At 47.2% G+C, this 26,668-nt stretch overlaps 1 protein-coding gene across 1 annotated transcript in view; it reads right to left on the minus strand.

Annotated features, from left to right (window-relative positions):
- Window positions 1-560: 560 nt before the first annotated feature.
- LOC118771755 (forkhead box protein P2-like) overlaps window positions 561-26,668 on the minus strand; it is a 115,873-nt gene continuing 89,765 nt past the window's right edge. The window contains exons 8-19 of the mRNA XM_036519771.1: window positions 25,603-25,765; window positions 23,911-24,124; window positions 22,547-22,651; window positions 16,662-16,749; window positions 14,803-14,886; window positions 11,088-11,289; window positions 10,573-10,649; window positions 10,343-10,444; window positions 8,043-8,164; window positions 7,112-7,181; window positions 6,078-6,265; window positions 561-1,900 (exon numbers count right to left, since the gene is read on the minus strand). Coding sequence (XP_036375664.1) covers window positions 1,759-1,900; window positions 6,078-6,265; window positions 7,112-7,181; window positions 8,043-8,164; window positions 10,343-10,444; window positions 10,573-10,649; window positions 11,088-11,289; window positions 14,803-14,886; window positions 16,662-16,749; window positions 22,547-22,651; window positions 23,911-24,124; window positions 25,603-25,765 — 1,557 coding nt within the window. The 3' untranslated portion in view covers window positions 561-1,758. The remainder of the gene's footprint in view (window positions 1,901-6,077; window positions 6,266-7,111; window positions 7,182-8,042; window positions 8,165-10,342; window positions 10,445-10,572; window positions 10,650-11,087; window positions 11,290-14,802; window positions 14,887-16,661; window positions 16,750-22,546; window positions 22,652-23,910; window positions 24,125-25,602; window positions 25,766-26,668) is intronic.

Below are 26,668 nucleotides of genomic sequence, written 5' to 3' on the forward strand. Positions count from 1 at the left end.
ATGACCATTAAAGCAATGTGTCCACTTTCCTAGATGACATTCACTGAGACAAATCAAATGCATTTATTCTACCTTAGTTTACCTTTCATTTATGTCCAAAACATTTTAAAATTGTGAATGTAACCAATGTTTATTAACTTAAACATAGCACATTTATTGACAGCACAAGAAACATGAACTGATCCACAGCTATTGCCAACTGTAACCGTATAGACAACAACAATGGATAAATTATTAGACAATATGTTTCCTTTTGCTTTAGAGCAAATGTCATCCAGCGAACTTATTTTCACCCTCGATATCCTATTCTAAAATGGCTATACTCTTTGTTTTTGCGCTAACCAAGCCCGATCATTTCATATGCTTGTATTTTTATTAATATTATTATTGTTATTATTATCATTATTTGGCTTTACTAGTTCGTTTAATGTTTGGTTACTGTGTTTTCAGTTGAATTTATTACAGCTCTGAACAAACTGTAGTAAAAAAAAAAAAAAAGACATAACATACAAGACAGCACCACTAACATCAGCACTAGATAACAATGACATAATGGGGAATGTGAATCAAAAGCAAAAAAAAAAAAAAAGTGTCGTACAGCAATACATGTTCTGCACTTCGGTTAAGCACACAAACGTTGTTTTGGTCAGAGTTGCTCACGATCCGCAAGCAGCTGCTCCCTACCGGTTCCACCGCCTGCGTGTTGGTTCGCGTCCCGCATCCCCCCCTCCCGCCTGACGCGCCGGCAGGCCTGTCTCCTCCCTCCAGGTGGGTGCTGGATGGGTTATCAAATTACACATCAATTATTTTGTACAGGGCTAGATGAAGGAATCCCAGAGGTTATCAGAAGGTAGTTCACGGTACGCTTCCTTTGCGCTAATGAGAATAGCAAGACCCACCGACCGACTGAGCGACGAGCCTGGCTGCTTCTGTCCGAGCTATTGGCCACTGAAAGAGTTGGCTTTGGTTTCTAGCTGTTGCCTTTGACTGTTTGCAGGTAGACAAAGCTTTAGAACGAGGAGGTAAAGAGAACAGTAATAGATTATGCAGAAATGCATTTTTTTCCCCACTATGGTGCTTGCACAAACAGTTTCAACTTAATATCGCACGTCACTTTTCAGCATATACAGAGAGACTGGAAGCTTTAGACAGCTGCAACAGTTGATAACGTGGTTCTGATATTGGGAACTAAACGGATGTCATTTACAGTTGGTAGTGCTAAAATTATAATTTAATGAAGATAAAAAAATACCAGTCATTAAATTTCAGTTACATACTGACTGTGACACTAATATCTGACACTACGTCTGTGCAAATGATTAAAGAGCAACAACTTGATTTGGACCAGCAATTGTCTGTAATATCAACAACTACTGAAGGTTGGAAATTGACACTGAATGAAAGTAAAAGTATTTTTGGCAGTATATGAGGGCATTAGCTTTCGACAGATCACACTTCCTCCTTTTCCTTCAGGCCAGGAGCCATGTTAGCCAAATCTTCTGTTCTTTTCCTTTTGTCTTGTACGTGGCCGAGCCATTTGAGTTTATAAGGAAATAAGTCTTTGTAAGTTAAAAACCAAGCATTTTATGCCTGTCATTTCTGGTTCCCAAAGGGCTGTAAGAAAGAGTTCCTTCAGGCGGTCTCCTTGAAGCATGCTCAATAAAGAGGAACAGTAAATGCCTGCCAGGTGTAGTGGGTAGCGGGGCGTCTGTGGAGGTCTGTGTGTCCACCCTGTGGCTGCAGTCTGTCCGGAACCCATCATTCCAGGTCCTCCGATAAGTTCCCTTCCTCCAGCTCTCTGTCCTCATCCAGCTCTGGACTGTGATTGGCTGCTGTCAAGGACATCGGACACTCGTCGTCATCCAAGTTCAGCGGTTCCTCCTTGACGTGGATCGGTGGCCTGAAACAGAGGAAAAATAGTATTTATGCATCCCGTTCAAACTTGCACAACAGTGCTAACCTTATCATGGCCAGCATGGACAAGATACAGCTGAATTTGACACTTTTTGACTTGATAGTGTGTAAGCAGTCAATAGCGGGAGGGAAATAAAATCAGTGTCTAACTCAGTGTTGTTAGGTATGCGAAATGTGCTTCTGTCTTGTGATAAAGCAGAGAGCAGCTCCAGCGTGAAGGATTAAATGGGGAAGATCAGGGCCATCCTTTCATACATTACAGAGATGTTTGCTTTCAGGGCTCGCTGCCATTTCATCTTCCTGTGACCACATATTTTTCACACTGCTATTTATAAAAGGTAATTAGAAATGGCGCATAGAGACAATGCAGGAACGGGCCTGGGAACTGCGGGGGGGGGGGCTGGGGGGGGGTAATCATTAAAGGACAGGCAGCCGCCCTGCTTTCTGGGGTGTATTTCACACTCTCCCAACCTTCTCACCTTCCAGGAGCAAATGCATGTTCTGTGTGTGTGCTTTTGTACTTGATGGGATTGATAACGGTAAAGAAGGGTAACAGTATTATATTATTATATTATATTATATTATATTATAGTATTATAACTGTTACCCTTCTTTACTGTTATCAATTCCCATCAAGTACAAAAGCACACACACAGAACATGCATTTGCTCCTGGACGCACACACTGCATTGAGAAGCAATGTTTTCTAAATTATTTGAACAGAAAAGAAAAGCATAACACTAACTAAAGAGGACCAAAAATCAGCCAGCACAGCTGCTTAGCACATATATAATAATAAGCATATTTGACATAAATCACATGGAGTATGCCTGTGTAAAGTGAGAGCAGACATGAAATCAATCAGGGAAAAACAGAGGGAGGAGATGAAGACCAGAGGAGGCAGTGAGAGTGAGAGCTTCAGTGAGGGCAGCTGCTCCAGAAAAGCAGCATTTGTGAATAACGGGGAGCTTTTCACCGCTTTAACCCCCCGAGCGACAGGGCCTTGGCTTCTCCTATCTCCTTAATGGAAACGGCAGCGTCTCATTAATATGCAGCGCTGCGGTGGCTCTCCTCATGAGGAAAACCTGCAGCCGGGAGCTGCCATTAATCAGCCTCGACCCAGCAGCTCAGCCCCGTAACATCATCCGCGTTTTTAACCCCCGAACGAGCGGCCATCTTTAAACGCCGCCGCTGAGACACGGGCGAGGATTGCGGGTGGGGTTTGCGGGCGTTTCAGAACGTGCTGGCATGGGGAGGACGCGGCGGGGTAACCGGGGTAATAACGCTATCACGCCCTATCACAAGGCCCTCCACTCGGGGAAAACTCTGCGCTACAGTGATAAATCTGACAAAACCTGATTATTTTTGACACATAAGACACATCAGGGAATCCCGGTGGAGAGGAGGAAAAAAAAACAACCCATCGTATCTCTGTATCACAACTCCTCTGCCAGCCACGTCCCTCGCTGCATTCATCAATGGCAAGAGAAGCTCTGAATATGAAAAGAATTTAAAAAGGTACAGACTGCTTTAATATTTACAGCAAAATAACAAACATGTTCATTCAAATGTGAAAAGCAATAAACAGCCACGTCATGTGTCACAGGAAGGTGAGGACAAGGTAAAAGGGATCAGCTCTCTGAAACAGCTGTGAGCTTCATTACATGTTAGTAAACAACTCCAATACGCTGCTACCGGTATATGAAAACGGAATAAGGTTAAATACCATCATTGAATAAATTTTAAGTACTTCCATTCCGGTCATGAATGTAATTATTGCAGCCCTAAATCTGATTTCCTCCTGCAATTAACTTTTAAAAAAATGAATAGTGAGCCTGGATGTAAATGTTCTTTGGTGCAGTAATGTCCCTTGAGCTTTGTGACTGAGAAAGCTTTCAAAAAGCACTGTCACTTATATTTATCATGCAATAACAAACAATCCTACAGATATGTACTTAAAAATATTAAAGCCCTACAAATGAGCAGAGACAGAGCTTTGCTGATACACGGCGAGCCCCTCTCCTAATGCGAAAAGCATGGCTTACAGCTTTCATCTGCATTAATTATAAATCAGTAACATGCTTGTGTGGTTTGGAAAAAAAAAAGCGAGAAAAATGATTAGCTCTCACAGTCACTTTGCACTGTATTAAGACGTCTGGAAGAGTCATTTAGTATTTAATGAGTAGCAAGCAATATGAAGTCAGGAGCAAATGGCGGCTTTGCGTCTCTGACTCTAATTGGAACCGGACTGAGACGTTAGTCCGTCACAGTGAGATTATGACTAGCAGTCCAGGGCGGACACGTTGGGAGAAGCGAATGATGATGTTAGCTGGGTGCTGTAGTGTAGGAAGGGGATTCACGGGAGGACAGTGACACATATCACCCCTACTGAGGCCTGGCTACACACACATCTGGAAATGTGAAGGGATGGGCTGGGAAGGGGTGAAGGGAGAAGGGGAAAAGGGGAAGAGAAATAAAATGAGAGCCACTGTGAATGTGTGATGAACACACCATCTGCAGCTCTGAATGGCAGGGGCTTCAGTAAAGTGCATCTGTCTGCACCCCTCATCTGGAGGCTCTTTAACCAGCCGTACGGCTCGGCTTTGAAGACTGGGGGGGGAAGGGGGGGGGGAGTGTATGGACCAACTTCATTAATTCCAGGCGGTGGTCGCCTCTCTCTCCCCCTGAGTTTTAACAACGTGTCACAGCCAGGTTGTCCGGGGGGGGGGGGTGCACCTATCACTGAGGGCTGGGGGAGCCTTGCAGACAGACTGCACTGGCTTCAGCCAAATTACTCTGAGAGCCAGAGAACTGGGCCTGGCCTGCCATCACACTCCAGCCCAACGCCTGACAGTGACTGATACGGGTTCACTCTGATCCTCGTTATCGGAATGACTCGCTGTAAGACACACACATCAGATGGACGATCCTTACACTGGCACACCAGCTCACCAGCCTCCTCTGTGTGTTAAAACCCAATTCCTGAATACTGAGTTCCGTTTCTCTGACTGCAGCCCTGATGCATCAGTATTCTGCATTTAGCTCCTCCAGTTTCTGCTTTACGTTATCCTCCCCCTCCTCAGTGTACCCATGAGATCGGCAGTAAATGCTTCCATGCCTGGAGCTATCTGCGCTGGCTGATGTTTGGCTGATAGCGCTAACCTCTGGACGCGATACTGTCACATAGTGCTGTGGAGGCATTCGGGCTCCTCTGTCTTTAAATGGGGAATTTGCACGAAGCGTTTACGTCACGCTTTTAAAGGGGACAGTGCTGTGTCCCTCGCACCCTCACACACCCCCCTGTTCCAGATCCCATCTCTGGATTGGCAAACAGGGAGAAGAGACATGTCCGACATCCCTGATTAGGGAGAGACATTCGTTACACATACATTTCTGAAACCCACAAGACATTAATTTTTAATGCTCTTCTCTCTCTGCTCCATTAAAAAAGATGGAAAGGCAAAGATTTTAAAGTAATTAATGATAGAGTTAGCTGCTAAATATTAATAGGAACAGTCTTGCATAAAATATAACATCTAAACCCCTACAATGCAGAGGCTGGAGTAATTAAATCTGAATCTGTAATTACCCCAATTTATAGGTTAGAATTGTGATCCTACAGTAAAGTTTTTTTAAGGCTTGATATAATGTGTGTCATGCTATTTTATGCACAGTATTTAAGGAATGGCTTTTTAAATCTTAATTCTGATTTTTATTTTAACAGCTACACTGAACAAATGATTCAACTGTGTAAATATCACGTGCTGTAATTCACAGTAAAGCACTACATCTCATTCCTGCACCAATAAGTGTTCCTGCAGGTGTTGAGGACAGCGTTCTGTGGACTTTGACTGAATAGCACAACTATGGTCATGCTTAAGGACATGTGAAGAAACCTATCAGTCTCTGTCCATCGGAGGAATACCTGATCGGTCTGCTGTGCGGAGTAAGTGCAGAGCGGCTTATACATTGTCCTGCTGGATCTACAGTCTAGACTGAGCGTAAGGGCTCAGAGTGTCTTATACACTGTCCTGCTGGATCTACAGTCTAGACTGAGCGTAAGGGCTCAGAGTGTCTTATACACTGTCCTGCTGGATCTACAGTGTTGCGCAAGATTAAGGGCTAAGAGAGCCTATATGCTGGAAGCACTGTGTGTCACTCACATGTGAGTCTGCGGAGAGTAGCACGGACTGCTGTGGCCGTTGGTATCCAGGTGGTCCAGACAGCCGTTGAGGTCGTCGGGAGAGGCCTGCAGCAGCCCTATGGAGTTACTGCCCATCAGCCCCGCCGAGCTGCTGCTCAACGGACCCGAGCTGCCCAGGAAGGGTAAGCTAGTCTCTGCCAGAGCCGCCTGAGAGACAGAGGGAGGGAGAGAGGGAAGGAGGGAGAGAGGGAGAGAGAGATAAGAAGAGGGAGGAAAAGAGAAACGGAGAGATGGGAGGGATAGAGGGAAGGAGGAAGAGGGAGAGGGAGGAAGGGAGAGAGAGAGAGGGAGAAAGAGAGGGATTGTTATGGCTCTTGCCACATCTTTGGCCTTAATGTGAAGTAACCTCTAGATGAGAAGTGGCAGAGAAACACTTCAGTGGGCCAGTATGTTTAAAGGCATGAGTTAGATCTCGGCCTGAGCTCAAGTTTGTGTATGTGACAATGCCACTTAACATACAATTTATACTCCCATACCAGCTGCCTCATGACAATTAAAATGGCTAAAACTTTACGTCAAAAGGAAACATCCACACATTTTGCATCTTGCACATAAAAATTAGATTTGGTAATTAAATTTTAAAGTTTTAGCCAAGAGTACCTTGCTCACCAACGCACTGATGTGAAATCATTTATGACAGCATGGATAAATATTAATGCATATCCACTCGCATGTGCAAAGGCTGCTATCAATCTGAGGTCTGGAGCTGAAAGGGACGTTCCAGGCTCGGCCACCGGGGGGCCTTCTTGCTTCTCACACATGTAAACCCAGAGGAGTTCCACACAACTTGTCCCCTGTATGATTCACTGCTCCTTGCTGTGGATGCTGACGGCTGTTCTCACACAGAGATACAGGCTGGTGCAGGGTCAGCACACCGGGAAGTGCCCCTCTGCTGGAGATATTCTCCTCAGCACCCAACAGGAACGGTCACTTTGCTTTAGGCGGTAAAACTCTGAAATCCTCCAAAGGTGTTAAAGGTGAGGCCTCCCTTACCTGTAGGCTCGCATTAAGAGCTGTTCCGTAACCCAGACTCGACGGTAGGTTTTTGACAAGCGTTGGACTTCTAAAAATTCAGAAAAACAGAAATATGATCAACAACAGAGAAAGGTCATTACTCTCATATATTTATTCGATAATTTTACTGCTGTGATAAAGGCAGCAATTCATTTCCACAAACACTAACTCCTAGACAATAAAAGGTAATTGTGTCAGGATCAAAGCATCCACAGTGACACTTATTATTTCCTGAAGGGGAAAAGGCCAGCTTCCGCTCTACTGGCAAGTATACAGTTAACAATAACATTACCAATCTATAATCATACAGAAAAGATCCAACTTTTCATGGTGGCTAATTCTGACAAAATGAGAAAACGCTCCTGGTAACACAGAGAAATCAAATACACAGCACTAAGACACTACAAAGGAGTAACAGAAATAAAACAGCAGACAATGTCAGAACTCCTGACAGCAGGCAGGTGAAGAAGAATCACCCTCAGAAATATTCCACACAGTGACCGATAAAAAGGGAGCTCCATCCACTGGTAGCCTGGTACAGTGGACCGCTCTGTGACTGGGTCATCTCAGAGCCTGGACCGTGCGGGTCTCCGCTGTGACTTCCACAGCCGGATAAAAGGCGTGTGTGTGTGACACATGGTGCTTGGGGAGAAGGTTAGGGTTAGGGTGACTTCCACGTCCCCTTAAAAGGTAGGTGTGTGTGTGCGCGCGTGTGTGTGTGTGTGCGCACGTGTGTGTGTGTGTGTGTGAATGTGTGTGTGTGTGTGTGTGTGTGTATGTATGTGTGTGTGTGTGTGCGCGCGCGCGTGTGTGTGTATGTGTGTGTGTGTGTGTGTATGTGTATGTATGTGTGTGTGTGACGCGCCGTGCTGGGGGACAGGTAGGGAGGCACAATGCAGGCGTAGCGTACCCCGTTAACTTCTGCGACCGCCTCTTTTGGTATTCTATTTCGTCCACGGTCCACACGGCGCCCTTCACGTTCTCCACCCGGACGAAGCACTTGTGCAGACTGAGGTTGTGGCGCACCGCGTTCTGCAGAGAGGGGAACAGGGGCACACAAAAGCCTGCAGTCAACGATAAAAAAATCACCTTTTAGGCTTTTTTTGTTCCTTTTTATATGGACGAACCTTCTATGACATTCTATACAGCTTTGGAATTGGGCTCCAGCTGTATTCACCATGAAAAGGTGACACACCATTGTATGCGCTGTTCAATTCCCGATCATAATGTAAGAGTGACAAAAAAGTCCACTGTGAACTGCATGCAGAAACAGAGCCCCCCCCCCCCCCATTCTCATTACACCAGCGCAAACTGCAGGATCTTCCGAAAGGACAGGACCCATGGAACTAGCAGCATGACTGTCCCATTCCTGGAGAAGCTGCTCTACTGTGGGGGGGGTGGGCTGCTCTGGGGGCCCTGGGGGAGCTGACAGCGGTTCTTAAAATGTCCGAAGGAAACGCAAGTCCTCATTAAAGGAGTCATTAAAAAGGCTACATACGCAGAGATACCGTGTGCAGCGTCAGGCAGTGTAAGCTACTGCTCCCTTTTCTTAACACACAAGGCTGTGGTCATGCTATTAAAAATGCATCCCTGCGTAGGAAGGATAATGCAGGACCGATAAAGCTCAGATCTCATTTAAGACCGATTCTTAAACACCATCTAATAATAACACATGCATTTCTCCCCAAGCAACGTGTCCAATAATTACCATCCATTTCGCCATCTGCAACACGTTCCCCATACATATTGAAATAAATCTGCTTAAAACACGCAGGGATCCCACAAATAATAACCTATTGATTAATTTCTGCAGATTATTTTAATAATTTCATAACGGAGGCGCATGGGTTTCGCTTTAAGAAAGGGATTCCGTGGAAACTCATAAGCAGATCTTGCATCTGACCCGAAAATCCAAGGATTTGATTGATCTTAATGCCCATGGCTCTGAATATGATCATTTTAATATTAATGAGCAAATGAGAGGTTTTATTATGCATGCTATATAGTTAGAACTAATAAGCTGAGCAGAATGAGAACTGGGTCTCCCAGCCGAGCTGATGAGACCAGGCTAAGATATTAAATCACCTTTCATTTCTTTTAAAATTTCTCTGGGTTAATAAAGTGACAGACCCATCACAGACCATTTCTCTAATATGCTTCCAAGGAAATGTGGAAACTAAAATGTAAATATATAAGCTAGTCTCTTGTGGAAAAAAAAGAAAAACCAGGTTTGCTTTGTCTTGCAAGATTAGCATTTTAACGTGATTAGTATTCAGGTCGGACTGCGTAAATAAAACAGCTTAATCCATTTAGAAAAAAAGGCACAACATGTAAGGGAACATCCGAACAGCTCATCACAGCGAGGCCGTGAGCTTTTTCACACTGCCGCAGATCTGAGATCTCTCGCCGCTGATCATTTGCATTCTAAATCCAAATGAATTCACTTTGGTAAATGCAGTGCTGGGAGATGCTCAGTATGCAGATGAGAGGTCCCCTCCATGCGCCTGTGATGGCTGCTGGCTAATTGCCGCTTCAGCCCCCTTTCTGGAAATGGGAATGAAACTGCACGTTCGGGGCTTAGGGTAGAGCTCTTATCTCCCCAGACACGGGGCGCTTCCAAAAATAGAAGCGTGGAGAGGACGGCTTTTTTGGCCCTTTTTGCAGGGGAGCGGGCAACGAAGTTATTTGGACACCAGGACATGAACGACGCCCTTTGTCTAGGAAAACATTGTCACTCCTCCTTCCATTAGTCCTGGCTGAGTGATCACAGTCACCTCTCTCTCCTACACTAGCACTTATCGGGACCTTGGGGTGTGGTGTCTGCTAAAAAACAGGGCAAAAACCCCACAGCCTGCATTTGTTGTGCGAGGCAAACAGCCATTTTGAAAACTAATTAGCCAATAATATGTGGGGGGGGGGAGGTGTACGGCACAAAGGTGCTGATTGAGTGTCTGCACTGTGATTAGCGTGTCAGGCCCTGCTCCTCTCTGCCAAGCCGCGCCTATTAATTGCACCAAATTAGAAAGCGATATCAGAGGCAGCATGATTCTTCCGCCCGTCATTTGGGGGGAGGGAATTTGGTCTGCTGAAGAGGTGGCTTCAAAAGAGGAGAGAGAGACACTAATCGGCTGGTGGCAGGTATGGAAACGCCCCCCCCCCCCCCACCCCCCCGGCCTCTAACAGCCTGCCTGGGGGGGGCTGAGACCTCACCTTCCAAGTGGCCGCGTTGCGTCTGAAGTAGGCAAACGTCCGCGTGAACCAGCTGTAGATTTCGTTGAGCGTTAACTGGCCGTCAGACGCTTCCAAGATAGCCTGAAATGAGAGGACAGTGCATAAGGGTTCACTCTCTCAGACTGGCTCACTCTTTCTCAAAGCTGACTTCATTTACGCAGCGGTTAATTGGAATCTAATCAGGCAAAGTTAATTTGTTTTCCACTTACCTGCCTTATGAGAGTTGCATAAGTAAACGGAGGCCTGACATCTGCATTCTTATAGAACTCATAATTTGGGGCGATCTCTGGAAAAATTAATAAATACATATATGCCAAGTCACTGTCTAAAGCAATTGGTACATTTTAATCCTTTAGTTACAGAATTCATACTGAATTTCATATACAGTACATACATGTACATGTCAATATATTAAAAACAAGACAAGGAGAGATGACATTACAACACCAGTCCAAATGCTACAGAAAAATCTGAAGGCACTCCACAGGATGGAAATCGGAGCCAGCAGAGACAGTATGCTGTATCTGAATAATCTGCCACCTAACATAATCATTACCAGCCCTGTTTAAATACAAATATCAAACAGGAGACGTTCAAATAAACAGCTACGGCAAATGACAAGAATAAGAATGGTGATACTGCTTCCTCAGTACTTCTGCCCAGGCTGACGGAGTACTCGTGACAGTAAATAATAATAATAATAATAATGATAGTGTGGCAGTACCTGAGCCCATGCTGATGGAGTACTTGTCTGAGTGGCGTCTCCGGATGGCCCCCGCGCTGGGCACGCTGGCGGGACTCAGGACCGAGGGCACCTGGGACAGAGGGGTGACCGGGGCCGTCGGCGTGGTGGGGGTGTGAGGTAAGTTTGGGGGGGACACCGACGGCAGGTTCTTTGACATGGTGACGTTCGACACCAAATTGAGCTGCAGAGATGGGGGGGGGATCAGAGGGAAGGGTGGAGGGAGGGGGAGAGAGAGAGTGGGAGAGAGAGAGACGGAGAGAGATGGAGGGAGAGAGAGCACACATGCTTTAAACAGCTCTGACAAATGAGAGTGGATTCACTTCTGCAGCTGTGTTTCCACTAATAAGCTGCAAGGGAAGCAGCCAATCTCAACTAATTACAGGATGAAATTGTATCATAAGAATTCTAATTAGAGCACGCTGTTAGAGATTATCTAATGATCTGCTTCAGTGTTATCCAAGCCCATCTCAATCCGAGCGCACCTCTCTGTGTACGGTGCAATACTGCGGGCCAGCTGCCACCTGACCTCTACTGACCATCACATCTCTGCTTCTGTCAATGCTGTGCCCAGCTCACCCACTCCCGTACTAACACAGTACATCACTCTCCGCTGTACTGGACACATCCCCAAACGTCAAACTAATCCAGTCCTTTTTTTCTTTTTTTTAATTTTTTTTTTTTATTATTATTATTTTCAGTTCCAAATCTCAGCGGAGAGGCTCCCAGTCAAGTGGAAAATTCCACTGTGACCTTAGCCTCAGCGCTAATTTGGTGGAATGGTTATGGCATTACCGCGCATTCAGAGCTAATTGTCTTAATTGCAAATTAGCCAGAGGACGCTGAAAACATTCAAGCTAAATGTGAGTGGAGACGGCGAAAGGGGAATGGAATCTCCCTGTTAAGAGTTTCCAAACTCTTCTGAATGCCTCACTCAGATGATATGCTGAGATATGATATGCTCACTTCACACAGATATGCTGGTAACAGGACATACACATGGCAGGGCTTTAAAACTAGGCCGCTGCTGGAGCTAGCTTTCTGAATAACCACAAACTTGGCAGTGATGTGAAAGTGGAAAATGGAAAAATTAACATTGTCAACAAAATGTCCTCTCCAAACCGGCAATTGTCAACACAAACACGGTGTCTTTAATGGAGAGGTGATTGATCTTCTTTGAGAAGATGTTTTACACTCCCAGCAAATGGGGAGATTTGTTAGAGAACAGAAATTAACATATGCCAGCTAATTGTGCTTTCTTGGGCAGCAGCCAGCAGAGGCACATTAGCAGGATTATAATAATAACCACTGGTAGCCAAAGGCATTTCCCCAGTGCATCTGCTCACGATAAACCTCAAACTCTACTGGTGCTGAGGTCTCCAGTGCGCTGTACACCCCACAGACTGCCTTAAACCCCAAACATACTGGTGTTGGGGTCTTCAGTGTACTTTACACCCCCACAGACTGCCTTAAACACCAGACTCCACTGGTACTGGGTCTCCAGTGTACTACACACCCCACAGACTGCCTTAAACCCCAGACTCTACTGGTGCTGGGTCTCCAGCCTACAGCACTCCACACACTGTCTTAAACCCCACAGTGTACAGGTGCTGAAACTCTGCTACAGCCACCTGCAGTTAAACTATGTGGCTTTTTGGGGTATAAAAATACCAAAATGCCATTAATTTAATTTCTCAGGAGGATTATGTGTTTCCATCATTGAAGCAGCAGGAATGCATTCTACACAGTGCTTCACTGTCTACTGTCAACGGTCCATAGTCCAGCCTCCTGGATACGTTCTGCAAGTGTCATTAGTGGCTCCACAACTCTCTATAATCAGAATATGGTGACCAACTGGGGAAAAAAAATGCCAGTGTGATGTTTAGGGCAATTAAACGCTATGACTGCTCTGCATGTAATCTAATATAATCTCTGTATAAGTGATATCAGGTTACGCTGAGGGCAGGAGCTCTGGCCTTCCACCGAATCGTGCCTCTATTGTGTTTTGCATTGCAGAAGCAGGCAAAATTTTCCCTTCATGTAATTATGCATGAAAAGCCAACAAAGGGCTTGAACACGCTGTCAAGCACAGTGAGAGAGCCATTCAAAATAAACCATGTAAAGCATGTGTTGTAGCATGTATATTTATAGTGTTAAAGCTAACATATTTTTCAGGGCAGGTAACAAGCGTAAGATATTTGTAGGCGTGCGATCTGGCATCCGCAAAATGGAATTTATTAAATCTAAGCAAGGCGGAGAGTGTTAGAGTCACGGTGAGCTCTTTGCTACCTCTGCTCATCTGAATATATACAAGGTTGGCTGGAACTCATTATTCAGGGCTAGCAGCCCTGATAACTTTGATTTCCATCCATCCATAGCATGGCCAAAAGGTAGCATTTAATGAAGTACCATTCAGAGAGTAAATGGGGTCATATAACAGACAGTGTGCTTGCACCTCGTGTTCCCCGACTGATAGCTGTTAAGGGTGCCGTGATGAACCAACAGAGCTCGTTTCACCCCGGTAATAAATTCATACCATTAATATTTATCAAATGTGTGGGCTGTTTCAACTCAGCCTCTGCATATGAAGGCATAAATCTCTACTATGATATCAATTATGAAGCTTCCTTCTGTTGGGTCCATAAATTCTATTTTTTTTTTATTGTATCCTGGCCGATGTGAGTGTGCTCTGCCGATCTCTGGCTCCAAAGGGAACTCCGAAATGTGGCCTCTTGTGAAACCGCTGGTCTCGGCTTTCCGCATTAATTGGGCGCTATCAAATGCAATTAGCGATTCTTTAATGCGCGGATCGCGCAATGCAAGACTTCATTTGCATTATTCCTTCCCGCTCTGTTCTTCATTACTGTGGATGTAACTACTTACATTATTACAGCTAGAGCTGGGAAAAATGACTGACTGAATAATTAATTGGAAAAAGGCAGAAAATTCCTTGTGGATTTCTGGGTACTTATCCAATCTGGTGAGTATCTGTTTATATGATACAGAGAATTACTCCACTGAAATGACAATCAACATAATCTTTACTTGAAGGAATACTTTAAGTGGCTTACAATATGTCACCAAATACATGTAACAATATACGCTCACTTACTTGTGACAGTTACAGTGTGTTTCAATACCTTCAGTCTAATTACAATGGCACCAAATGGCACATCTGAATTATCATACGAGTATAAATGAGTGTATTCACCTGAATTTACAACAATTGTCCAATTAAATTAATTCTTAGGCGTTTGGGGGTATTTTTATTTCTGTGCAATTACCCTGTCTAAACTCTGACAGGGAACTCACAACTACAACACTGCTACCAGTTTGCACACAACCATGACTAGCTTCAGTCACCTGACTGCGTTCAGAGGTTTTCTCCCACCCAGAGTGAAATATTCATTCAGCCTCATACAGTGCAGCTCAGAGTGCTGGCTTGATCATGCTGCTAAACTGCTATTGCTGGTGAACAGGTTGTTGTCAGCAGTATACCCATCTCCTCAGGATGGCTGCACATTTCAGGCTGGAATGATGGGATTCGTTTGACACGGTGTTATTCTAAAGACCTGCACAGTGTTAAAGCCCACCGCCTCCTGCTTGGTGCTCTTGGAACTGTGGCGGTTGAGGTGCTGTTTTTGGCAGCTCCCTCCGCAGTCATGCAAGGACAGTCTCCGGGGAAACATCCACTCACCGGTTTGGGAGACGCCTTGGACTCTGAGGGTCGCATGTGCAAGTGGGTCATCATGGCCTGGAGACGCTCGCGTTCTTTAGAGAGCTGTGATTGGACAGAGGGAGGGAGGGAAGAGGAGGGGCAACAGGATGCTTTTAGAAATTAGCCATTCTGCCAGTTTACCACAGTCAGCCATTGTGTGGCTGAGACTGTCTCACAGTAAGGAGTCATCTGTATCTGTATCCGTATCTGAGCTGGCCTGGAAGCTGCCTTTAAACAGAGTGAGAGTGAGAGACAGACAGAGAGAGAGCGAGAGACAGAGAGAGAGAGAGAGAGAGAGAGAGCGAGACAGACAGAGAGAGAGAGAGAAAGGGAGACAGACAGAGAGAGAGAGGAAGAGAGAGAGAGAGAGAGAGAGAGAGAGGGAGCGAGACAGAGAGAGAGAGAGAGAGCAAAAGAGAGAGAGAGAGAGAGGGGGAGACCCCTCGTGGCGCAGGGTGCTGAAAGGTCAGTGAAAAACAAATGAGGCTTCATCTTTTTGTCAATAGCGGGATCTGGGTCGGGGCTGCTTTGACAGTAACAGGTTTTGGAGGCTGTAAATTAGAGGGGCCGGGCACGTGCTGTGCATGGGGTCCCCCGGACACCGCCAGGACGGGCGCGGAGCCAGCAGCTGTGGGGCGGGGGGAGGCCTCCCGTTAGCGCCCCTGAAATCTGCCATCATCAATCTAATTCTGTGGAGTGACAGGGCCGAGCCGGCGCCTCCCACAATGCACCAGGGCTCATTACGACCAGCGGACCTCCCACAATGCACCGGGCCTCATTACGACCAGCGGACCTCCCACAATGCACCAGGGCCTCATTACGACCAGCGGACCTCCCACAATGCACCGGGCCTCATTATGACTGACAGGCCTTCGGACCACAGAAAGCCAGTGAGGGGAGCAACAGTAAAGCTACTACATCTGGCTGTGCTGTTGGCCTGAGTATTCCGTAGCCCTTTGCTGCCAGCCGAACTCAAAATCTGACACGTGACACAGAAACTGTCTTCATGCAGGAATCCTGGAGAGGCCCAGAGGCATAATGGTCACATGGGCGGCAACTCTAAATAGTGTTTCACTGTCCTGTTTGTCCTGGTTTTGCAGGTGTCGGGCCGCCCTGCATAAACTCGGCTCGTGTGTTAAAAATGGAGCCTTGCTGCCTAATAACGTCACTGAATTAGAGGCCTCATTTTCTTTCCTCTGACTCCACAGAATAAAGTGTTCCGTGCACTGAAAATAGCACCTTCTTATGAGGTTTCCTCTGGTGCAAAATGCATTTAATTAATACACACCAGGAGGGGTGCGTTTGTATTGAGGGGAAAGGAAGGAGCTTATGAACAAACAAAATGAAATTTAAAAAAGGAAATGATTTTTTTTTTTTTTTCATAAAAAGCTTCCAGTGTGGGATCTGCTGTACAGCAGGGCTGTTCTCAGAGATGATCGCACACACACACAGTCTCACACATACACACACACACACACACACACACATACATAAACACACACACACAGTCTCACACAAACACACACACACACACACATACATAAACACACACACACAGTCTCACACACACACACACACACACACACACAGTCTCACACATACACACACACACATACATAAACACACACACACAGTCTCACACATACACACACACACATACATAAACACACACACACACACACACACACACATACATAAACACACACACACACACACACACACACACACACACACACACATAAACACAAACACACATAAACACAAGCACACACACACACACATAAACACAAACACAAACACACACACACACACACACACACACACACACACACACACACCTGGATCTCCAGCTGCTGCACCACCTGCATCTGAACCCGACACTGGGCGGTGCTCCTGTCATCCAGCGCATGCTCGCTGTTAAGGTGCCTGAGAAACACAAAGAGCAGGACACATGAAAGACACACCTCAGAAACACACACACAACCACTCTGCTGCAATCACCACACATCATTACTGTTCATTAGCAGGACAGTCCCGTTCACCGGGGCCACAGGCAAAATGACCGGGCCCTAGTACAGCCAAGCGCACATCTCACCAACACACTACCTTAAGCAGCACTACCTAATACATTAAGTATTCTATGGTGACAGGGAGCGCACATCAGCAAACATTCATTCATGAAATACTAACCAATCCGGATGCTATGATGTCATCATTCTTTTAAATCAACTACATGTTACTTCCTGTCATGTGACAGGAGTCACACACGTCAGAGGGACACTGGCACAGTCCACTTTCAGTAATCCCTGCAGTGGATTAAGGAGCCTTTTCAACGTGCCTGTAATATTCTATTTGCTCACAGTAGAACAAGCCTTCATCCAGGGCCACATCTTTAGATTTATACCTGTATTACCCACTCATACAGCTGGATACCAACTACAGACATTCTGCTTCAGAATAAAGGCAAAGCCCAAGGCTAAAACCTATCACCTTCTGTTTACAAGCCTGCTACCCCAAGATACCACACTAAGTCACACAACATTTTTCACATTTTTTTCAACACCTCCATTTGAAAAAAGAGCAAAAGCAATTTGTTTAAAAATATCTACAGGTGAAAAATTTCTCCCCAAACACTGGCCAACAACAGCACCCTCGGCATGCAAATGACTTTTCAATGTTATCTTTCGTTATGCAATAACGACAGTATTCCGAGTGTAGCAGAAAGGTTCCCTTGACCTCACGCTGATTACTGCTGTTTCATAATGAAAAACAACAGAGGGAAGACCCGTGCTTGATGCAGGAGTCATTTGCTCGTTAGCACTGCCTTCATTTACTGATACAAAGCATCTGCAATTTAACCCCAGCCACATTTACAAAATGTTTCTTTCAGAGCATGTATTTCCAGGAGACATATTAAATGCACCTTCATGGCACTTCATTAGAATAAAAAAAACCCTGCATACTGCACTGCCATGAAGGTTTGCCTTGATTGGATTCTGTCTGCAGGACACAAAAGAACCTGGCCATTTAAACAGACCTTTATTCCCGGGGTGTGAGGGCGAAAAGGTTTTTAAAGCGTAACACTGTTCGGTAATGAGCCTCTATCTAAATTATCACTGCTGACGAACTCACAAAGCGCTCTTTGAGGAAGCACGCTTATGAAATGCCAGGGCTGACACCTTCTCTCCTGTAATTATAGGCTAGCTTGCAGCCCCTCGGTGAACGTTCCCGGCTCTGCCTCTAAAACGTGAGCGAGAACGTGAGGCCCACATCCACACCTCTGCTGCACCTCCCACCTGCTCACCTTACTATTGTTTACCTGCAGTACGCTAAATCACACGGCCTACTCATTACCCGCCCTAATTACACCAATCAGGAGAGGGAGGGGGCGGAGACATGCAGATATAGTAACCAGGGGCTTGATCGCTGTGTAGAGCATTTTGGTTCCATTACGGAGCTGCCGCTAGGTTTTTCCGATTGCTGTCTGTGCCTTTGTAACCGTCTGCAGTCTGAACGTTCTCCTGGTCTGAGTGAGGTTTGCTGTGGCGGTAAGCAGCGTGACCCATCGGGCTCTGTCGCCCGTGCCTAATCGCCGTCTCGGAAGGCCCATGCAAAAAGACATTTCATTAATCATTTAATCACGTCTCTCTCAGGAAGTCTAATGTTGCACATTCCCGCTTTTCATCTCAGTGCTCATAATGCCATCTTACGCGCTTGATATACGGTGTATGTCATGAATTATAGCTGCTTCGGAAGGACCGAGCGTCTCCTTATCCTTAAAAAATCTTTGTGAAGTTTTGGACTCACTGCCTGCTCCAGCACCTCTCTTTCCAGCAGGACTGTTTGAGGTTCAGGTGTGCGCTGGTCCCTCTTTATAGACCTGCTCCCCTTCTGCTGAACTGATAACCAAACGATTACACACAAATTAATGCACCCCTATGAAATATTTAGGGGCGTCCTACTCTTCTATGCATGAACACGAGCATAGAGGGTTCAGGAAAGCACCCTCTAATGAGCCTGCTGCGGTCTCCACACCTCACACTGCCGGGCGACACACAGATGAGGCTGGCGACTTCAAATAAGCAGCTCTGAGCAAACAGTCCTCCGGCCGGCTGCAGTTTACGGCTCACTTTACAGTCTATTGATTTTTGGTTTGAGAGTGGAATGAATGATGTGATAGGCTCAGTGTGAGACAGGCAGGGGTGGCTCACCCTGGGAGGGAGGGACAGGACTGGGGGGGGGGGGGGGGGGGAGAGACTGGCCTGAATGACACCTCCAGCACCACACACACAAAAAACCAAAGCAAGAGCATTTGCCACCTTTAAAACACGTGGTCCGTCATGCCCAAAGCTCTCTTGTCATTCAAAACAAACCTAAACACTGTTTCTGAAAGTATACTGTTCACACACCATGAACGGGCTGGTTACACCGTGACACAACAAACGCAGGGCTCGACTTCTGCGCGGAGATGGAGGCAGAATATGCATACTGCGTGCTGATGCTCTGACGCTCTGATGCGCTGACCTTAAAAACAGTTTTCAGCGTTCCTCTCTGTCTGCGAGCTGAATACACAAACACAGCACCCCTGCTCTCGCTCTGAGAGGTCCTGTCTCATCCAGCCAGCTGCCTGTGGCTGTAATTAAAACAGCCGCTTAGCCTCACAGCTGCTCTGCTGCGGGGCAGGGGGGTAACAAGGCAGAGGAGAAGTTAACCGCCAGCCCGATGAGCTGCCATCGATTCAGGCCCTGTTTCCTCCAAAGCCGGGCCGCAGTGAAATTTGGGACTGCACGCAACGGCCGTTCGAAAGACTCTTCATTACAGCCGATAATGCGGCTCTTCCTTTCTCCTCAGAGGAAATCAATAAGGGCATTAGACTGCCTCTGAGGAGGCGCGTGTGATAATGATACACTTTCCTAAATAAAATGAAGACATACATTAGGCGCTGCGGAGGTCACGCTCATTACCTCCACACACTTGGCTCAGTATGACCACTCTAAGGCTGTGCTACCTGTTAAAATTCAAACACCTGATATCCACAGCTCAGAGTTTCACATTAAACCTACAGCATGGAAATCTCTAATAATACTCCAAAGGATAGTGTGAATAGTCAATGTGTTTGTATGCTAAGCAAAGCCCTGTTCCTGCACAGTAATCAATCAATTCTAATCACACCCAAAGGGAATATCACAGAAACCCCACAGTTGCTTTCTGGCCAATGGGATGACGGTCTGTACATACACACAGACCACAGTGCGGAGATGACCCACCAATGCAATTAAGAGTGATAATCCATAATGAAGCACATGAGAAGTTCAGATACACACACAGTTATGGCTGAACTTCATATTAAAGGGAGAGCCCAAGGCCCTGTTTCCTAGCGCACAGACCTAAAAAGAGCAGCACAAAGCTGTCCACACTACAGATCTCGATGAGCACCTCTGCGACCAATCAAAGGTCAGCCATGCTGCTGCACTCTTTTGATTGGTTGGCAGAGTTAGCCTGGAGGATGGGTGGACCGGCCTGTCAGAGTGGCGGCTGATTTTGACACATTTCTTATATAAACCGTTTAAAGCCACGTGCTCAGGCCGCACACAGTAAACCTGTCTGTTAGCACGGGATGACTGACGCCTCAGTGAAAACCTGAAAAGGCTTCCCTGACACGACAAGCTCGGCTCTGTGATCTGCGCTCCGTTCGTGTCTGCTTCCTGCGAGCTCCTGAAGGGCACGCACCTCCGCCCGTCCCGTCCCAGCACTGCGCTCTGAGCTCGGAAGGTCTTCTACTCACACTTCGCTTCTAAATAAATAACTAAAAAACGGATTCCACACACCCTATCCGCAGGGCACCGCATGCCGCCTGTAAAATGAGCCAAACACACACAAATCTCCAGAGCAGGCGTCAGGAGGCAGGCTCTTGCAGAGCCTTCTTGAGTCTCTGAGTGAGGGTGGCCCGCTTCAGACCCTAATCCTCCCCAGCGATGCTGAGACACAGCCAGCTCCTGATCCTTACCGCGAGGCAGACGGCTCCGCCAGCATCTCCCTCTGCCTCTTATCGGGCACGGAGCCGGGCGGCCGCAGGTAAACACAGACACACGTTCTTCACGCAGGTGCAGCGGCTTGCATTAACCCTGCTGGGCAGGGGGAAGCAGCACCACGTTCAGCTGCAGATCCACTGGGCTTCAGATCACCTGAAAGGGCCTCCATGCTAACGTGCATTAAGTCTGTAAGCCCTTTCCGAAGGGCGAATTTGTGTTCACTCTTCCAGAGTATTTTTCTGCTGAATATGGAGATCTTGGCTAAAAGTCCTGTAAATACTGTAAAAGCTTTTTTATTAGCTGCACACCAGCATTATTCAATTTGAGCCGATAAAATGGATGAATATATATTAAAGCACATCTGGTGAATTTTAAAAGAATACTCATAAAAGGAATAAAATCTACAGGCAGACACCAACAATGCCACCAAAACGTGTGATACCAGCCATTCAAAGATGAAATATCAAAAAAGCATTCAATGTGACAGTCAAGTGGCATATACTGGTTTTTGCTATCACACCACATTCTAATGTCCATGTTTTGTGAAAAGCAACCCATCTCTGTGCCGCAGAAACAGACTGACACACTAGCAGGCTGTTTGTAGAACATGTACAGTATATCTGTTACAGTAGAGAAACACCTTCCCAGGCAGATGAAGCACATTTTGCAGCAAACACGGCACCAGAATCAGTGACAGATGTAGTCTGGTAGCCATCCGGCTGCATGTATTAGCAGGGAGTCCTGCACCTTTTTGAGGCCATAATCTTTTGAGAAGATTAGGCCAAAAAAAAAACCGAGCCCATAATGAATAAAAATGAACTGAATGTCTCAATTTTACAGTTTTGTGTTGCTTTAGGTGGGCACTTCCACCCAGAGGCACTACAAAATCATTTCTGGAGTCTTAATTACAAATCTAATTAAAATATCCAACTGAACAATTTCTCTTTTTTTGATGAACATGTTCTCTCCTGAGTGGCAATATTACAAGTGATAATCTGCACCACTGCAAACACCTCTTCTTTGATCTCTCCGCCAACACCCTGGCAACAAAACCAGACCAATTACAAATGAGCTCATTAACTAAAACGAAGAGTTCATGCTTTCTCTCAGATGCAACACTGAATTCAGCCACTGTGAAGCTGCACATCTAAGTAATTCTCTATTAGCTTTTCCCATTTACACAAACCCATCCAAATTTCATCCTTTCCAGTAGTCTTTTGGAGATGCTCCAGTATTCTGGCCATTTCATTCTTAAGGTGCAACCTTTCAGCTTTTGCGTCCAGGAGTTCTACATTTGTTTGGGAGCGTTCTTTATGTTGGAATGAAGAAGACAAAATGTATGTGCAAGCCACATTATCACCACCACCTGCCCACAAGGTCTTACAGCAGGAATCTGGTAAACCCCTTTTAAAAAAACAAACATTTTACAGAGTGAGAGGCTTGAAAGACTCCCTGTTCTCTGAGAACAAAGTACCATCAAGGCACTTCATATAGGCTTGGGTTTCAAAACTCTTTATGTGTTACCAGAAACAGACTTGCTATTCATATTTCATTTCAATTCAACAACTCTACATTTAATGTCTGCCATTTTGAGCAGAGAAGCTTCACAATGAACACACCATCCAGCCAATGAGAGTGGAGAGAAAGCAGGGTGGAGAGAAAGCAGGATGGAGACAGAGCAGGTTACCTACTTGAGAAACTGTCCGAAATCTTCGCAGATGCTTTCGCAGCCCGGCCACTTGCAGACTCCGTGTCCGTACAACAGGTGTGAGGCCCCGGGCTCCTCGTGCAGAGAGCTGTGGAGGGAAAACGCAGCGTCAGACACGGCAGCCATGACGGGCCCCGTCTGCTGGGGCCCGCACTGCTCACCCGCTCCATTCACCTGCTAAAGCTGGGTGATCTACTGATCACGGCACGAAAATGAGCCAAAACCCCCGCCACAAAGAGTGAGAAAAACAACCAAGCCAAGTCACGACCAAAGTCCTACCATCTGCCACATGTTAATGCTGACCCAAAACTGTATGTGTGAGCTCTATCCACCATGCAAGGAAAAGTCAAAGAAATTTAACTTAAGAATAAGCTGAGCTTTGTGCAACCTTTGAGTGAATGACTAAAATCATCTCCAAAGAAAGAGTATCTGCTTAATGCCCTCTGTGGTGTTATTTGTCTTAACCATTGTCTGTTCATTTGACGTCACACTGACCCAAATTATGGCAGCACACAGACGGCGTGTTTTATGACTGCAGTTAACCCCTGTGTCTCTGCCGCAGCACATTTGGCTGGACTGAGGGAGACCTGTGCAGGTTTCCGGCCAGCGCGTCGTGAGAGAGAGAGTCGGAGGCTGTCTCTGACGGGTGTGGGACGCCCCTGAGAAGCAGGGGTCCCTGGGAGACGCGTTTTATTTTCCGCTTCAGAACACATTCCTTCTGCACACCCTGCCTCCTGCTCAGAGAGCGTCTACTTTATATCAATTACCGCACACATCCTGCCTTTACACCGCTCTGCGCAGCGTCTGACTCCTTATTATTTTGCAGAAATGCTTAAATAATGCATTAGGCAGGTAGACGGAAGTGTGAACAGACTTTCATACCAGCGCAATATGTAAAGGCTCCATCACCAGGATAAACATTATGAGAATCCATACTGCCACTGTGTATTCTGTTTATATGACAAGCAGCGTAGCGCAGTCATTTCAAAAGAAAGAGGAGTAAAAAAAAGCACTAAATTGTTAATGCACGCGGAGGTTAGCTGACTGTTCCCGCTGTTGAGCGGAATACCTCACGGCCTTTGATTTTGCGCAAGCACGCTGTTAAACACAGCTGCCATCACAAGGGATGCTCTGTTCTGACTATTACCGAGACATTAATCAACAACTGAACAAACAAACAAACAAAGCCCCGCGTCGTCCCTGAAGTTATACCGGCGTGCGAATCTTTTAAACGGGGCAAATCCTTCAGGTCTCCCCTGGAAGCGTCTGACAGCTTCTGAAGGCTGGTGGGAAGACGCAGTCACCCCACAGCGCGTGTCTGTGCGAGCGTTAGCGAGGAGGAGCTACCTTTCTCTCCTCGCGCTGAGCGCCGACGACTGGCCGTTCACTATGGAATGATGGGTAATGGGAGGCGAGGCTTTGGACGTGGTGGAGGAGGTAGTAGAGGAGGAGCTGGTCGTAGTGAGGTCCAACCCGCTGGGTTTGCTGCTGCCGTCATCCATGTTTGGGGTCCCGGTCACGTCTCTCCATAACTGCTGGATATCCGCGGGGCTCAGGCCAGCTGGGAGGGGGGCGGGAGAAGGGGAGTTAGGCATCTTTAATCCCTCAGAGACGGCCTCACAAACTCATCAAAGGAAAAGCACCGCAAACATGAAAAGAACGTCTCTGAGTCAAGTCCCTGGAGATGCTGCATCCTTCTGAAAACCGAGGTGCTCTCACATGCATTACATTCTCCACTAGACCCGGGTCAGCCATCTGTATTCTTTCTAATTCTACCTGTGCTGACTGACAAACTGCCCAGCCTCCTGATGACAAATACGCACACACCCCTGTCATAAAAGCAAGGTGTTGCTTATTCTTTTCAAATGACAGCAGCATAGAATGAAACGAGTCCGGTTTCTCCCAGCTCGCTCCCTTTGCACTGCCCCTCCACATCCCTCTCTTAGCTGCACTGTGTTTTCACTATAACATTACTCCGAACGATAACACCAAACCCTTTACACACACACACACACACACACACACACACACACACACACACAGTCTCACATGCACACTGTAACAGCATCGCTCCGTAACAAACGATCCAGACGCAGAAATAACGAATGCTCGGCTATGATGAAAACAGACTTCTCTCCAATTCTCTCTCATTACGTCTGATTGCTAAACGAGCCGTGTTAGGGAAAGGATATGATGAAAAGGTTAACCAGGAACAGCAGACGCCGTGGATGGGAGCTCCCGGTTGAGCTCAGGGCTGCTCCCGCCTTGATTTCAGCATCACAATAATTAATAATTATGATGGCGTGCCGTCTCGGTATACACAGATGCGGCAGGTGTCTACCTCTCCCTCTGTTCCTCTCCTGATCCTGCTCCGCTGCTCTCTCCCCCGCGCACGCTCAGTGGCAACAAACAACAACAACAACAACAAGAGAGGGAGAGAGAGAGAGAGAGAGGGAGAGAGAGGGAGGAAGAGGGAGGGGGGGGGGGAGAGAGGGAGGGAGAGGGAGAGAGGGAGAGAGGGAGGGGGGGGAGAGGGAGGGAGAGAGAGGGAGAGAGAGAGGGGGAGAGGGAGAGAGAAAGGGGGGGGAGAGAGAGGGAGGGAGAGAGAGAGGGAGAGAGAGAGGGGGGGAGAGGGAGAGGGAGAGAGGGAGAGAGGGAGAGGGAGAGAGAGAGAGGGAGGGAGAGAGAGAGGGAGAGAGGGAGAGGGAGAGAGAGGGGGAGAGGGGGAGAGGGAGAGAGAGAGGGAGAGAGGGAGAGGGAGAGGGAAAGAGAGGGGGAGAGGGAGAGAGAGAGGGAGACAGCAGCAGAGCGAGGGAGACAGAAAAAGAGGAGGAGAAAGGGAGAGACAGAATTGGAGACAGAAAGAGATAGAGAGACCAAGAGGGGGAGAGAGCAGGACCGACAGAGAGATGAAGACAGAAAGAGGGAGAGATAGAGGGGCTGGAAGTAAAAAGGAGATGGAGAGTGGGAGAGAGAAACAGAGCGGTGTGGGATGTCACATGACCGCCCCGTGCCGGGGTGTCCGGGGCGGGGGCCTACCTTGCGGGAGCGCCTGGCCAGGCAGGGCGGCCTGGCTGGGGGGCAGGGACATGAGGCCCTGCCTCTGCAGGCTGAGGAGCTGCTGCTGCTGCTGGAGCTGCTGCATCTGCAGGAGCTGCTGCTGGAAGACGAGCTGCTGGGCGGCCAGCTGCTGCTGCTGCTGCTGCAGAGAGAGAGCACACACACTGCGTTACACACACACTGCGTCACACACACACTGCGTTACACACACCCGCCTGCCACAGCACACGCACTGCGTTACACACACTGCGTTACACACACCCGCCTGCCACAGCACACGCACTGCGTTACACACACTGCGTTACACACACACTGCGTTACACACACACTGCGTCACACACACACTGCGTTACACACACCCGCCTGCCACAGCACACGCACTGCGTTACACACACTGCGTTACACACACACTGCGTTACACACACACTGCGTTACACACACACTGCGTTACACACACCCGCCTGCCACAGCACACGCACTGCGTTACACACACTGCGTTACACACACTGCGTTACACACACACTGCGTTACACACACTGCATTACGCACACACTTCGTTATGCACACACTGTGTCACACACACACTGCGTTACACACACCCGCCTGCCACAGCACACGCATTGCATTACACACACACTGCGTTACACACACACTGCGTCACACACACACTGCGTTACACACACCCGCCTGCCACAGCACACGCACTGCGTTACACACACTGCGTTACACACACTCGCCTGCCACAGCACATGCACTGCATTACACACACTGCGTTACACACACTGCGTTACGCACACACTGCGTTACACACACACTGCGTTACACACACTGCATTACGCACACACTTCGTTATGCACACACTGCGTCACACACACACTACGTTACACACACCCGCCTGCCACAGCACACGCACTGCGTTACACACACTGCGTTACACACACTGCGTTACACACACCCGCCTGCCACAGCACACGCACTGCGTTACACACACTGCGTTACACACACTGCGTTACACACACCCGCCTGCCACAGCACACGCACTGCG

The sequence above is a fragment of the Megalops cyprinoides genome, chromosome 25 (assembly GCF_013368585.1).
Source record: "Megalops cyprinoides isolate fMegCyp1 chromosome 25, fMegCyp1.pri, whole genome shotgun sequence".
Classification (NCBI taxonomy): Eukaryota; Metazoa; Chordata; class Actinopteri; order Elopiformes; family Megalopidae; genus Megalops; species Megalops cyprinoides.